At 39.5% G+C, this 15239-nt stretch overlaps 1 protein-coding gene across 3 annotated transcripts in view; it reads left to right on the top strand.

Annotated features, from left to right (window-relative positions):
• LOC129746143 (uncharacterized) overlaps nt 1–15239 on the top strand; it is a 123421-nt gene that overhangs the window by 52925 nt on the left and 55257 nt on the right. For all 3 annotated transcript variants that reach the window (XM_055739645.1, XM_055739644.1, XM_055739646.1), the window contains exons 6-12: nt 3832–4014; nt 4078–4236; nt 4306–4515; nt 4580–4733; nt 4805–4975; nt 12824–13004; nt 13072–13237. In XM_055739645.1, the coding sequence (XP_055595620.1) occupies nt 3832–4014; nt 4078–4236; nt 4306–4515; nt 4580–4733; nt 4805–4975; nt 12824–13004; nt 13072–13237 (1224 nt within the window). The remainder of the gene's footprint in view (nt 1–3831; nt 4015–4077; nt 4237–4305; nt 4516–4579; nt 4734–4804; nt 4976–12823; nt 13005–13071; nt 13238–15239) is intronic.

Here is a 15239-nt window from a genome sequence, read left to right as displayed (position 1 = left end):
CTTGCATTCCGTTTGTGTTGCACCATTTCAACAAAGTGTCGATATAATTTTGCAGTACACAATAGTCTAACGGACAGGTCATCGTTCTGAAAAATTTTCAGGTCGTCAGCGTATAGCAGTTTCGTTGAGTGTATCAGAGAGCATAAGTCGTTAATAAAAAGAACAAACAATAAGGGGCCGAGATAACTTCCTTGGGGCACACCTGAGGATATCTGTAAAGCTTTGGACACAACGGTGCCTGTTTTAACGTAAACTGTTCTATTCACTAAGTACGATCTTATCCATTTTGTGAGCTAACTAGGAAGACCCATCTTTTTCAATTTCTCTACTAACAGTTAATGTGGTACTCTATCGAACTCTTTTGTGAAATCTATGTAGACTGTTGTCGTTTCTCTATTTTATTTACACATCATGTTACAAATAGTTGTTCGTTTTTTTTACAAAACTATGCTGATCAGGTGATAAAACATGTTGAACACTTTGAGAAATTCTCTCGTGCATCAAACTTTTCATTAATTTCAAAATACAACTCAGTAAAGATATACACTCTGTGTGGCTGCTCGTCACTGGAGAGGAATCGTCCAAATGCGTCCAACCTGGTCGACGGTCCACAAGGAAAAGAGGATGATTCCACGTGGTTTCCCATTTGATCGGCCGCTGAAAGATGACAGCTGTGCTGTCACAGTTGGTAGTCCGGCAGGGTGTTGTTAGCCCGACAAAGCTGCAGTGTTGCCGAATGTCAGGAACTGTTCCGTGTGCGTCACACACTCCGGCCAAAAGTTTGGAATCACTCTCTTAAAAACTTCAAAATTTTAATCGGCCATATCTCAGCCATCTTACTGCGTATTGGATTTCTTTTAATCTCATTCAATAGATCGTGAGCAAAATTTACTTTATACTTATTTGACAAAATGATAATCTTGAGTTAATATGACTTAAATTCAGCTTAAAGGATTGACATGTGGGGTGATTTAAAATTTGATTATAAAATTTTAAAATTCGAGCTGTATTCGAATCCTTTGTTCATACTTATTAAAATACATTTGTTATGTTTTGTACAAAAAATTGGCAATGTACTGAAAGTATATAAAACAGCTACTTAAGTCATCGTCCAAAAGTTCGGGATCACCCCGTAGTATGGTGTAACGACCAAAAGTTTGGCATCAATCATCTAAAACATGCACTTTTATTTCACGCGTATCTATGTTATCATACAACGTATTGTTTATCTGGTAAGCTGATTTGGAAGCTAATGAGCTGAACTTGCTTTAAGGATATTTAGCTGAAATATATTTGATGACAAACTTCTTTAGAAATCTAGCCAATATCATTTTCTGGTGATATTCATCAAAAAGTCCGACCGTTAAAAATTATTTTTATTTTTAACGGTCGGACAATTTGGTGAAATAGAGTTCTACAACCTTCAATAAGATACTTCAAGTAATTCAACAAGGTTAAGATTTTAGAAATTCAGATCAGTGGTTGGCAATTTTTAGCTCTTTGAATTTTGAGGACTGACTATTTCTGGACGTTGGACATTTAGGTGTTAAAGCAGACATGATCTTTTATTCAAGGATACTTGATCCTTCATTCGTGCTAAGTTGTTATTTTAATTCATTCAGTTGGAAAAAAAAATCATCTTTGTGTGCTAACGGGACCCATAGCAAAATTTTTGAAAAGTATTTCTTAAAATAATATAGGTACTAACATTGCACTGAACTTAGGCATTCAGAAATTTATATTATTTTCCAACGATCACCATATTGAAACAAATATTTGTGATTAAAAATTTAGAATTGGAGACCTTGTAAACCGGCCAAAAATACTCAGCCAGAGGACAAAATATTATTCAAAAAGAAAGTCCTGCCGGAAGGGACACTGACCCGTCTTCGGCTTCATGGACAGGTTCGCGATTCAACTTCAAAGATTAAAACGATCATCTACCCGCGTCCCAAAAGATGAATACAATGCTTCAGCATCACAAAATAATAAATTCAGAGAAATAGCTTTTAAAACTTATATTTACTAAAAAATTTCCCCGATTTTTCCCAAATTTCCCACCCGCTCTTATAACTACCTTACCTTAAATTTGTGTGAGTGTCAGTGTAGTGTGTGCTAGTGTATCCCTCGGCGAACAGCTTGAAGTCCTGCATCCGGATGCTTTCCACAGCGTTTGTTTAGCCTCGACTGGTTTTGGTCCATCTGCGTTGGCCATCGTATGGTTGAGACACAGGCAGTCCCTAGCTCAAGCCCCAATGGGGCAAGTGGGGATCGCTCACTGTGTCTCCTTTCTTGTAATCACCACCTCAGAGTTTGCGATGGCCGAAACTCCATTTATAAGCCGCACTGCACCACTGAGAGATAGAAGTCCCATCTAAGCATTAATTGATATTCAATTCGCACTGATTACCACATCTTACCGATCTCTCTGACTCCTAGCAGCTTATTTGAATTAGCCCGTCATTACGCCGAATGTCGAGGCGAACAAATACTCCATATCGGCTGTGGGTTGATAAGAAGTAGTGAGTTAGCAAGTATACAAGTTTCTAACTTTCACTAACAACCTGATACAATTCGAACCGCTTGCTTATCAGCCCGTCGTGCACTTTATTCTCTAAGTGACTTTAAACAAACTTTTAGATATAGATTTTGATATAGATCTAGATATAGATTCAGATGAAAGTGAGACAGCTTTGGTTCGGGTAGCTAGTGGTCTCCTTAATGTTGAACCTTCAACTGGTGATGCTTTGCATGATTACCATTCGTTTTGTTAAGTTAGTCATCTTCAACGTTGGATGCTGTATTAGTGAGATTAGATCAGCTATCGTAAGTGCCTAGATCAGGGATGGATTTGTCGGTGTCATAGGTGCTTGTTTATCCCTTCTGTAGAACAGATTGTATCGTGTTTCAGTGATGGAAGTAGGGTGGTTGGTTTGCATGGGTCTGGATTACTAAGCTTGGACCGCAAGCTCCTGTCCAATTGACTCTTGACTACAATTGGCATCGTTGTTCATGTTCTGTTGAATCTGTTGTTTAGTATTCTGTTGTACAATAAACCTAGCTTATCTTACTTTAACATTTTATCCAGTTTTGGGGGATAATACCATTTCCAAGGGTGCGTGACAAAACCATGTCGCATGCTGCCGTTCGAGCAAGTGACAACCTTTCAAAATGATGAAAAAAATGATAAGTTTTTCAGCAAAAGTTCAATAATCTTATATATAAAAAAATGGAGGCGTTTTCTTTGTAACACCATCACGCTTGCATGGTCGGTCGGAATTAAATGAAATTTGGTATCCGAGGGTTTTTCGGGTCAGAGATGGTTTGTATAATAGTTTGAAGATCATTACTTTTTAAGGAAGAGGGGCTCCTATACAAAATGGAGGCGTTTTCTTTGTAACACCATCACGCATGCATGGTCGGTCGAAATGAAATGAAATTTGATATCCGAGGGTTTTACGAGCCAGAGATGGTTTGTATAATAGTTTCAAGATCATTACTTTTTATGGAAAGGGGTTCCTATACAAAATCAACCAGAAACGAGACAAAATTCGAACAGCTTGAAGACGATTTTCATGGAAACTGATTCACGAGCACGAAGAAGTTAAAGAACTGTAAACATTTTCCAACGATTTTTTAAGTAACGGGTAAAACGATGTTTACCGGGTCAGCTAGTTCACTATATTTTTCCAATTTTTCTAAGGAAACAGCATTGATAACTAGCTACTTGACCTATATACTATTCAATTTCTGTTTGACACGATGAGTTTGCCGACCATTATTCAACATACCTTTTAATCTCCGATTCATAACCCTTCTTTCATCACTCAGTCCATCCTCCAGCAGTTGCCGGACGACCATCGGCGGAAGTTCCTCTATCAGCTCATCAGCCGGGAGCAGCACTTCGTGACGGCAATCAACTTCGGCATCGACCGGTTCGTAAATCCGCTGCGGGACCGGAAGGATCTCATCTCCCCCAACGATCACAAAACGCTGTTCCAGAACATCGATGAGGTACTTTTTACGAATTCTTAATAGAGGGATTTATTATTTATATTTTTTCTGATTTTGAAACAGCTATCGCGAATATCCGAAGACATCCTGGAGCAAATCATCCAAGACGAATCCGAGCCTCAGATCCATTTCGCTTCCCGCGTTTATCTGTCCAAGTGTACGGCCTTGTGTGCGGCTTACAAAAAGTACTGCAATGGCCTCAAAAAAGCTGACTGCGTATTGGTTAGTGACTTATTTAATAGATACATAGCTTAGCTATAAGGCATGACCAAATTTAATCTTCTATCACAGGTCAACAAATCGAGAAACACTAGCTGTGATTTTATGCGTTTTATTACGGAACCGCCGGTGCCCCGGAGAAGGCCAGATCTGACCACCTTCATTCATCGGCCGTTGCAGCATTTTAGGGAAATTTTAAAACTAGTCCAGATGATTGCGTCCCACTGCCGGGTCGATAGCGAGGAGCACAATAACCTGAACAGTGTGATCAACGAATTGCAGGTGAGAATTTTTATAAGTTCAATATTGAAACTGTGTAGAGTACAAATCCAAAACCAATTTACAGGCGGCCTATCGAGAAATAACCGTTGGAGGAGGTCTGATGGAACCAATTGGGGAGGGACGACCTCTTTTGACATTACAGGATTTGGAAGCCAGGATGGTATTCACCAAGTGTAAACCATTTCAGTTGGCTTCCCATGGGAGACAGTGGATTTTTGGTAATATTTTTCAAAGCCTTTTAATAGATTATTATAAAACTTTTTTGCTTTATTTCTATCTCTCTCAACAGGTGGTGATCTTTCACGGGTTGAGGGCCGGTCGGTGAAACCGTACTGGACGTTGTTATTTAGTGATATTTTGTTGTTTGCTAAGGTGAGCCGGGATCGAGTGCTGTTCATAACGGAGGAACCGATTGCCCTGTCTACCATTACCGATTCTTGCTTCAATGTGCGGAAAAAGAGTAAGTAAAAATTCATTGGTGAAATTCAAATTTCACCAGAATGTTGTAACATTGTTTTGATATATGGGGCAAAAAACGCCGTTGGATTGCTCGGAACCGTTTTGGTAATAAGAGAACCAGACCAGACAGCAGAGGCGTATTCAAGGACAGAATGAACTAAACTAGAATGGAGACTCTTTAAACAGTAGATATCCTTGAAGTCTTTCTTCATGCGGAATAGTAGGCCCAGGCTTCTAAAAGCTTTATCGGCGAAGTAATTAGTGTGAATTTTGAAATGTTATGTGACTTGAACTTAGCTTAAACCTTATTCGTCCCCGAAAAGTTGACTCGTCAAAGTCCTTGGAGTGTAAATTTGACTCTCCTGACTAAAACCAATATAAAACTCTCGTTTTTCAATCGATTTACACAAAATTTGTAGCTTTGGAAATCTCGTAATGTTACTCAAATATGTATTTCAGACAATATTCAGGTTCATTACTTCAGTTTTCCGTTAAGTCTAAACATGCTCCGGAAAAGACTGTAGATCAGCTACCGATTGCTCAAAAAAGTTCCATTTAGAGTCGAAGAAAGCTGAAGTTAGAGGCTATAGGATGCGCACAATGATAGGTTTTTTTTTTTATTTTTTTAGGATCATGACCACAAAAAATGCAAAAAATCTATGTAAAAACCGTACTTTCCATTCAAATAACCGTCAAAATTGTTTAAATCACATCAGATTAATTAAAAAAAAAAAAGGATTGGAAAGATGACGTTATTTGTAACTTCTACGCGTCTTCAAATTTAAAAAAAAACACACACAGACAGCATTTTTCCTACTTTTTGTCAAATTGCAATTTTTCAGATTTCAAAGCACTTAAAATTAAGTTTTCACTTGAACAATTTTGACGGTTATTTGATTGAAAAGTACGGTTTAACATTACTTCAGCTTTCTTGGACACTAAGTAAATTTTTTTAAGCATTCCGTAGATGGTCTTCAATCTTTTTCCCGAAGCATGTTTTCTCGGATAATTTTTTAAGACGTTGAATAACGGAAAATTGACACTCAAGAGTTGATAAGGGTTAAAGTTGGAACATTTTCCAAAAACTGCTCTTATTTGATTATTTATTTATTCGATCCTAGGCTTCAGCCTTTAATCTTCACTAGTCATAACAAAATATTTAAGAATATTCTAACTTTAATCTATTTTTGATTTGTTTTCTGGACATTTCAAGCTTTATTACATTAGCATGAACATTGTAGAGCACCATCATTCTAAAAATAGGTTCATTCCGAACGTAGTTTTGGATCCAGTTTGTTAGCTGGAACGGTCTCATGCTGCGCAAACTGCTTCGTCCTTCGTCCTTTAGAACAAAATTTAATTTGCCAAATATCCTTAATTTTTATTCCATATTCCACATCTTTATTTTCCCTCCTACAAATTTTATTTAATTTCTGCTTATCCTTCAACTCATCTCTACATTCCTTCTCAACTCTATTCTCAATAGAATCTTGAATTTACAGACCTTTGTCCTTCTAAAAAACAAGATTTTATATACCAAATATCCCTCATCTCATCAATTCTACATTCCATTCTCTGCAAAAGCTTTTCAAATCTTAAAGTTTTATTTATTTTCTGCATATTCTTCATCCCATCCGAAAATATTCTTCACAAAAGCCTTCCCAATTTGTGCTTTTCCTGTCGCTCTGCTTTTGTTAACCAGAGCCACAAAAAAAAACATTCTTTGTAACAGTTTTCTAAAACTGTGCTTTTCTTGTCACTCTGTCTCTGTTTACCAGGGCCGCAATAATTCGATTATATTCTTAGAAACAGCCTTCCCAACCAGAAGGCTAATTCAAAACAAACAGTCAGCAGCAGTAGCATTAAAAATCCAAATCAGTATAGAAAATCAGAAGCAGCAGCCTTACAAATCTGCGCTTCTCAAGCCAATCCTGTCTTTTTCCACCAGAAGGCCAAATCGAAACAAACAATCAGCATCAGAAGCCATGAAAATCTGTACTTCCTTAGCTGATTTCGTTTTTTTTTTTCACCAAAAGGCCAAATCGAAGCAGACAATCAAAAACAGCAGTCTTAAAATCTGCGCTTCAAAAACAAATTCCGTCTTATTCAACCGAAAGGCCAAATCAAAACAAAAAATCAGCTAAAGCTGCCTGAAAGTCTGAGTTTCCAAATCCATTCCGCCTTTTCCACCGGATGGCCAAATCAAAACAAACAGCAGCAGCAGCCCTAAAAATCTGCGCTTCGAAAGCAAATTCCTTCTTATTTAACCGGAGAGCCAAAACAAAACAATCAGCTGCAGCAGCCTTAAAAATCTGCGCTTCGAAAGCCAATTCCGTCTCCTAGAGTAAGGTTGCCAGAATTTTTTTCAGCACGTGTTCGGGCCGGACAAATCCGGGCAATTTTAAACAAAAACCTGGAAAAATACGGGCATTTAATTTCAAAATTGACGACCAAAAGTTCGAGCGATATCTGGGCAAAATTTGTGAAAATTCAGAAATTATTCAATAAAAATCAAGAAAAAAAATTAAAAAAAACTTTCTTCATCAAATCTCGTCGACAGATTTAAAATCGTATTTAAGACTTGCAGAAAAAAATACTACCAAGATTATTTTCATGAAATTTGCTCGAAAAATTGCGTTATGGAGGCATGAAAAATAGTTTTTACAACACGATTTGTTTTTTTTTTTCGTTTGATTTGCCAAATAAAATGAATAAATAAATTTTAAATAAAATTTAGTTTATTTTCTGCATACCGTCAACTGGGGCAACATGCAACTTTTTTCAACTTAAATGGCTTCTAAAATCTTAATGCCTACAGATAATCATTCCTCTTGTACATCAAAAGTTTTAAGGTTGATGGGACACCAAATTGACGTAGTCAGAAAAATTATTGGTTTTACCAGTTATTTTTCAATGTTCAAAAACATGTGATTTTCACCTTACTAAGAAAAGGGGGAAAATTGCAACAAACTCTGTTATTAATGAAAAATCGAATGAATACGTTTGAAAATTTATAGTTTTTGATACATTTGTGATGTCATAATTCATGACGCACCAATTGCAGTAATTTTTTTGTTTTGTTCGAATTAAATTTTACATTTTTCTATCAAAATGTTTTTAAGGAAAAAGTGTAATTTTGCTGCATACATTTAGGGGTAAAAAAATACTACAAATTTTATATTAGCCTAAATCATGAAAAGAAATCTTAGGATGGATGAAATTTGAATGTTAACAAACGCAGACTGGTGAGTGAATTATAAAAATATTTATTTAAAAAAAAATTGGTGATTGTCCGGAAAATATTTTTACACCAACAGTGTGGGTAAAGGATAATGAAAGCATTATAAAGTTTGTAGGTGATATCAATAAGCCAATCAGTCATACTGGGTAAAAGTTTAAAGGCATGGAAAAATGTAAAAATTTGTACATTTATTGCTCGATTTTTTTAAATTTTTTATGAGAATCAGAAACTTTTAAAAACTCTTAAGATGTTAAAAACTATGTCATCATCAATTTGTTATCATTCAATGATAACTTTATTACAGTATATTGAAATTAAAATAGAGCTAAACTAATTTCTCGCGGTACAAAGCCTAGTAGCTTGTACTAGCGAACTCGCGACACTATTTTTCGTCACCTACAAGTGAAACCCTTTCGCTAGAGGGGTCGCAAGTTGAAATCGGAGCTTAACTAATTTCTACCGGTACTAACACTAGTAGCTTGTCTCAGGTCTAAAGTCTCATGTCTCAGGTCTAATGTTTTATGACTCTTGTCTAATGCCTCAGGTATCATGTCTCAGGTCTCAGGTCTCAGGTCTCAAGTCTAAGGTCTCAGATCTCAGGTCTCATGACTCACGTCTCATGTCTCATGTCACATGTCTCATGTTATGCCCATCTCGGTTTTGCTTGAGGAGGATGTCTATTGCTACGACAACATTGACACGACCAATGTACGAGACCTCGCCAATGAGGACTCGATGTTCAACTGGCAGCAGCTGTGGGACAGCTCAACGAGAGGAAGGTGGACCCATCGTCTGATCCCGCACATCGGGAGCTGGATCGGAAGAAGGCACGGTGAAGTGGACTTCTATATGACGCAATTCCTGACTGGTCATGGATGCTTCATGAAGTACCACTACAACCCCAGATTGTGGAGACGAAGAGGAAACACCCGAGCATGTGGTGTTTGTCTGTCCGAGGTTTGCGGCGGTACGTACTTCCATATTTGCCGCCTGTGGGCCTGACACGACAGCAGATAACGTTGTACAAAGGATGTGTGCGGATTCCAACACTTGGCATGCGGTCGGCGATGGGTTCACCCGGATCATGACTGCCCTGCAGAGGAGCGGGAACCAACGGCAGTCCGCGAACGGTGTAGGATGACTCCATCGGCGGGGAGCATCTGAGTAGTGTGCGTCCGATCCCTTGATCGAAGCTACAAAGATAAGGCAACATCTTCTGCGTAGCGGAGGTCAGGGGTGTGCCGCGAACGTGTGTAGGATACCCCAATGTCGGGGGGTATCCGAGTAGTGCCGCTTCCTAAGAGGGAAACTGCGGGGATAAGACTATACCTTCCTCGTAGCGGATCTCGAGGGAAGAGGGTTAACCACTGTCGGGGGATACCCACGGGTAGAGAGGCTCTCGAGTCGGTGTAGGATGTCGTCACCGTCGGGAAACATCCGAGTCGTAGCGTTCCAAGTCCCGAATGTGTGCCGTGACAGGCGCGAGTCTAGGATAAGCTGCTCTCGAACTAGCACACGACGGGCAAGGTGGCAAACTTCGAACCCTGAAGATAAGAGGTCGGGCTTAGAGTCGTTAGAGGAGAGGTCAGGCCTCAAACCTTCAGGCGGAGAGGTTTGTGTGGTCAACCCCGAGTCTTTATGATAAGAGGTCGTAAGAGGAGGTGGCCACCTCGAGTCATTACGAGGAGAGGTCAGATTTCAAGTCGTTAGAGTAGAGATCGAGCCTTGAATCGTGCAGAGGAGAGGTAAACCTCGAGTCGATGCGAGGAGGGGTCGGATCTCAAGTCGTTAGAGGAGAGATCAGGCCTCAAGTCGCGAAGAGAAGAGGTTTGTGTGGGAATCTCGAGTCATTGCGAGGAGATGTCGGTTCTCAAGTCGCTAGAGGAGAGTTCAGGCGTCGAGTCGTAAGGATGAGAGGTTTTGCTGAAAGTGGTCTCGTTAATGAGTATTGCCTTGGAGCGCATTAGCGCGAATAGACCTCCCACTATTGAAGCATAGTGTACTAAACAGTTCGAGCCGGGAACCAGGTCTGCGGCCCCAGGTGGAGTTTAGGGAGTAGGGGGTATACACGGAGTATATCATGAGTCTTCCCATTGTACCCATGGACCCAGAGTAGCAAACTGGGGGGACGCGGTGGCTCGCCGTGCCTTGGAATACAGTCCGTAAACCGGGATTTACCACCTGTGGTTACCAACTAAAAAAAAAAAAACTTGTCTCATGCCTCATGTCTCATGTCTCATGTCTCATGTCTCATGTCTCATGTCTCATGTCTCATGTCTCATGTCTCAGGTGTCATGTCTTAAGTATCAAATCTCAGGTCTCAGGTCTCAGGTGTCATGTCTCAAGTCTCAGATCTCGTGTTTTATGTCTTAGGTCTCAAGTCTAATGTCCCATGTCTTTGGTCTCATTCTTCAAGTCTCATGTCTCAGATCTCAGGTCCCTATGCTCAGGTCTCAGGGGTCATGTCTAAAGTCTCAGGTCTCAAGTCTCAATGTCAAGTCTTAAATGTCAAGTAACATGTCTTATTGTTTCAAATTTCAGAGCTGCAGAATTTGAAGGGTCTTTTTTTACACGGTTTTCGGGAATTTTGCACAGTTTTTTCTACGCGATACGTATATCAGTGTAAAAAAAAACCTTACTGTAGCTACTTTAGTTATCGACCAAAGGTTTACAATCAACTCGCAGTTTCCCAGCATTTTTGTTGCTAAATTCTTATACTGTTTTAATATACGTTCCAAATACATGAAAGAATGATCGTATGAAACTTGAAAAAAAAAAGTTACCTACAGAAGTGGAGGCAATATATTTACATACATCAATTTCATTTCTTTCTAAAGTGATGAAATCTACACCAAATGCGCGTTATCCAACACCTTATTCGTACCTATCGGAAGAATGCAAGAGAGCGTAAGATTTTACTCTCATAGCCTTAAAATTGTTGCCAGCGACAACTTTTTCCAGTTCTCGCATTGGTCAATATTACTTAATCCCCATCTGATTTCTAGCCATCTGGATGCACTGCTGGTTGCAGAGAGAACTTGACGATGATTTTCTCACTTGAATCCTGCGCGGGAGTAAAATCATTTAAAAAAATTACAAACATGGTGGTCGACTCTCATATCCTATTTAAACTGACTTCAGTCGACATTTCAAACGATCTTTTCACTTTCCTTTTGGAATAGCGATTCGAAACACCATTGTAAACGACGTAAATTATCATTTCTGATACAATTTCATGTTTGTTGGGTTGGATCTACGATTCATGGTTTAATGGGTGGCAATTAAAATTTGGAAACTTTTTGAGGCCCCGATACTGAAACATAAAAGAGCTCAGAGAAAAATGAGAGTGTGTATGTGATAGCTTTTCTTCTTCTCTTTTCGCCAGTATTTTTTATTTGTTTATGTTTGTCCAGTTAGCTCAAAATGCCGTCGAAACAAGAAACATTTGGCGAGCGCGTTGTACCGTTCTTCGAACTGTACAACAACAAAAGTATACATTACAACATTTTTAAAGTGAAAATGTGACTTCCACTGATTACCGTATGAGGCCCTTGGAGCCAAAGGGAGTGCATGGAAGCTAATGCTGTGTGGCAGCGGCCTAAAGAATACTGCCACTGGGATACTGGTCCATGTCGTACGAGGCGACTTATCCAGTACTTCCCAGATACGTTTATCTCATATTTCTCTCTATTGGAAATCAATGAGGCGAAGACTTTTTCGGAACTTTGAATTCATTGGTGTACAAAAACAGCTGGAGAGCCAAAAACTTAGAATTAGATAATCAAGAGATGTTTTCACAAAGTTAACATAAAGGCCGTACAGCGTTTCTGTTCCGACATCAAACGGAAGCTTCGGCGAACAGCCGGTTATGGACCGTTTTCCACTGTTCACTAATTTTTTTTTTCAACAATGGACATTGTATACCTTTAATTCCAACAGCAAAATTTTACAACAGGATCTGTTTTTTTTTGTAAGATTTGGCAAATAAAGTGAATAAATCCGGACAAAATCCGGGCTTTTTCAATAAAATCTAGGCAACCGGGCCGGACCGGACTTTTCTCAAGTTTGTATCAAATATCCGGGTAAACCCGGATAAAACCGAGCAATCTGGCAACCTTTCTGCAACACTTTTCAACTACAATGGCTTCTAAAAATATCCACAGATAATTATACCGCTTGTTCATCAAAATTTTTAAGATTGATGGGACATCAAATTGACGTTATCAGAAAAAATATTGGTTCATCGGTTTTTTTTTTCATTTTACAAAAAACATGAGATTTTGACTCAACATTTTGAACTTTTTGAATTTGTTCATATGATGTACATGTGATGCTTTTTAAAACTCAGGGTTGGTCAATAAGAATGAAGAACGATAAAGCAGGAGTTCCAGTAATAAAACTTTGAATTCAATCCAAAACCTATTATTCGTAGTTCAGGAACCAGAATTTTGAATTAGAGCTTATAATTTGGTGTGTGAATTTTGAACTGAAAAGATGAGAATTACAATTCACAAAACTACTGTAATTTATGGTTTTAGAAACTCATAATTAAAATTTCATTCAATTTAAGTTTCAGAATAAAAAAAGATGTTAATTTTCTTCCAACAGATACCGAATTCCGCATCACGATCGACCCGAACGGCCGAGCCCAGCTCGAGAGCCCCACAGTTCACTGTGCCCCGGATTTGACCCGAACGCCGAAGAAGAACTCAAAAAAGCGCTGCATCATCCTGCGGGCCCCATCCACCGAACTGAAAGCCGTCTGGCAGAATCTGCTGACCCGACAAATGTAAGCCCCTTCTCTGATTTGGTTGAACTTGGTTGATTGTTTCAATTTAACTCGATTTCGTTTGTAGATTCCTCGTGAATGCTACCTTTGGAGCGACGCCGCTGAGTAGTCCTCTGGACTCACCGGATATCCTGCAAACGCTGTTGCCCATGGGAGATATCGGAACGACCGCTGCGTCGATGGCTTCGGTCAAGGTGCCGTCACTGGATAGCATTCACCTCAAAAATCAACAGGTGTGTTCCACTAGTCTAGGTTTAGGGTCCTCTTGTAGTAGCGTGTCCTCTCTTCAGAACACAATGAATACGCCCGGTGGCAACACGTTAGGGTTTAGTGCTAGGAAATATTCCGGCTTAGCCGGAACCGCTCGGAGTATTACTCTAGAGAGCCGTAGTCTTCGGTCGCTGTCGACGGTTATCCCGGGTTCGATCTCGGAACTACCGGAACTTACCATGAACAACGGCTGTGCGAGTAATGGAAAACTGTGCAGCGAACAGAACGAGTTGAACGATGACATCAACAGCAACTACCTGTCGAAGACTCCAACGAATACTACGGCACCTGAAGAAGCTACCGAAAATGGAACGACCGAAAAAAGTTCCATCCGGTGTGCCATATCAACCCGGGATCGTATCCTGAACAGCTTCACCCGAGGATCACGGGACAACATGCGCTCGGTTGTGGAATTCAGCCTCAGTTCCGTGGGTAGATCGTTCATCGACAGCGCCGAAGACTCGGAGGATAATCAATCGCTTAGCGGAGAATACGTCAACACCCCGGATACGCCACCTCCAAACGTATCACCCTCATCATCGCTCAGGAACTCGGAAACGTTCAGCAATGACTTCAAGACCTCTTCAGCCCCCAGCGCTGCAGTTTCACCAATGGAGGAACACTCCAACGACTGCAGCAAATACCTCCTCGCCAGTGGCTACGGAGGATCCTGGGATCTGCTAGAACTTGACTTAGACTTCCACCAGGTCAATTACGATCCCTCTTTTGGGAACGATGTAACGGAAACCGAATTCCTGGGCGATGACGACGATCCGTTCGGGATGCTGCCGACCCAACCGACGCCACCCAATTTGCTGGATCTCTAGCTTTTCCTGCAGATTTGTTTCAGCAGCAACGAAGATTGGGCCGGTGAAGGTTTGTTGGCGGATTCGGCGGCTCCCGTGGAAGACGGATTAGACTGGGAAGAGTGAGAAAATAAGTAAGCAAGATGGCAATCAAGTGTGAACGTTAAGTTTCAAAATGTTTATAGTTTTAAACGAAAAGATTGATAAAACAAATCTATAAAAACCACTCAAATGTGTGCAATGAAAATAATTCAGGAACGAAGTAGGAAATTAGGTTGTGTTGTTGGTTTGGCAATCATTTACATGAAAACGAAATTTGCTCAGTTTGTGTTGTATTAAAAAAAAACATTTAGGGATAATAAATTAGTAAACTGATTTTTGTTTAAAAAAAAAGTTAACGCATTACAACGATAACAACCAGGATTTATGAGATTTTTTACCGATATCAAATATCTTCGACTGTTTTTTTGGATTGATACCTACGTTTGATAAAAATAATGTACAGATTAGCCACGGTACTAGTAAAAAGATTGCAACGATTACGCCTATGTTAACAAAATCATAACAATAATGTTTTCAGTCGTTACATTCAGTTAAAGTTTATTATCTAATGATTGGACTAGAGAGAATTCGCACTATCAAATTGAAGTAAGAAGTCTACGGGTTAAACAATTCTGAATATCTTTAAAGATGTTCCCGTTAGATTGACGAAACCAAATGTCGAGAAGGTATTGCTTCCAGCTTCGATGATGCAGGCGTGTTCTGGAATTACGTTTTTTTTTTATTTAAAGGGTAACATCATAATCAACAAACGCTAATCTCATAGCTCACTTATGTGAACCGGATTTCTCACCTGCGACGGTAGCATAAATTTCTGTAAGACTCAAAATTCTTTAAAGAATTCATCATCTGTTGCAACAACGATAAACTTTGTCGAATTTTTCAATGATATATAATACAATACATTGCTGTGCTTCCTTCCACCATATTATCAACGAAAATTATGTGGCCCGTTATTTTGTTAGTGAGGTGCGTGACGGCCAATTTTAGGAACTCAGATAGGGCCACAATTTGTAGCGGAGGCCGAAATATGGAACATTTTGATCAATTCTTTGGAAAGATTGTTCTCAAATTATTCACAGTTTCAAAGCCGAGACAC

The sequence above is a fragment of the Uranotaenia lowii genome, chromosome 2, assembly GCF_029784155.1.
Source record: "Uranotaenia lowii strain MFRU-FL chromosome 2, ASM2978415v1, whole genome shotgun sequence".
NCBI lineage: Eukaryota > Metazoa > Arthropoda > Insecta > Diptera > Culicidae > Uranotaenia > Uranotaenia lowii.
The sequence above is the reverse complement of the archived record's forward strand: the minus strand, read 5'-3'. Positions and strand labels throughout refer to the sequence as shown.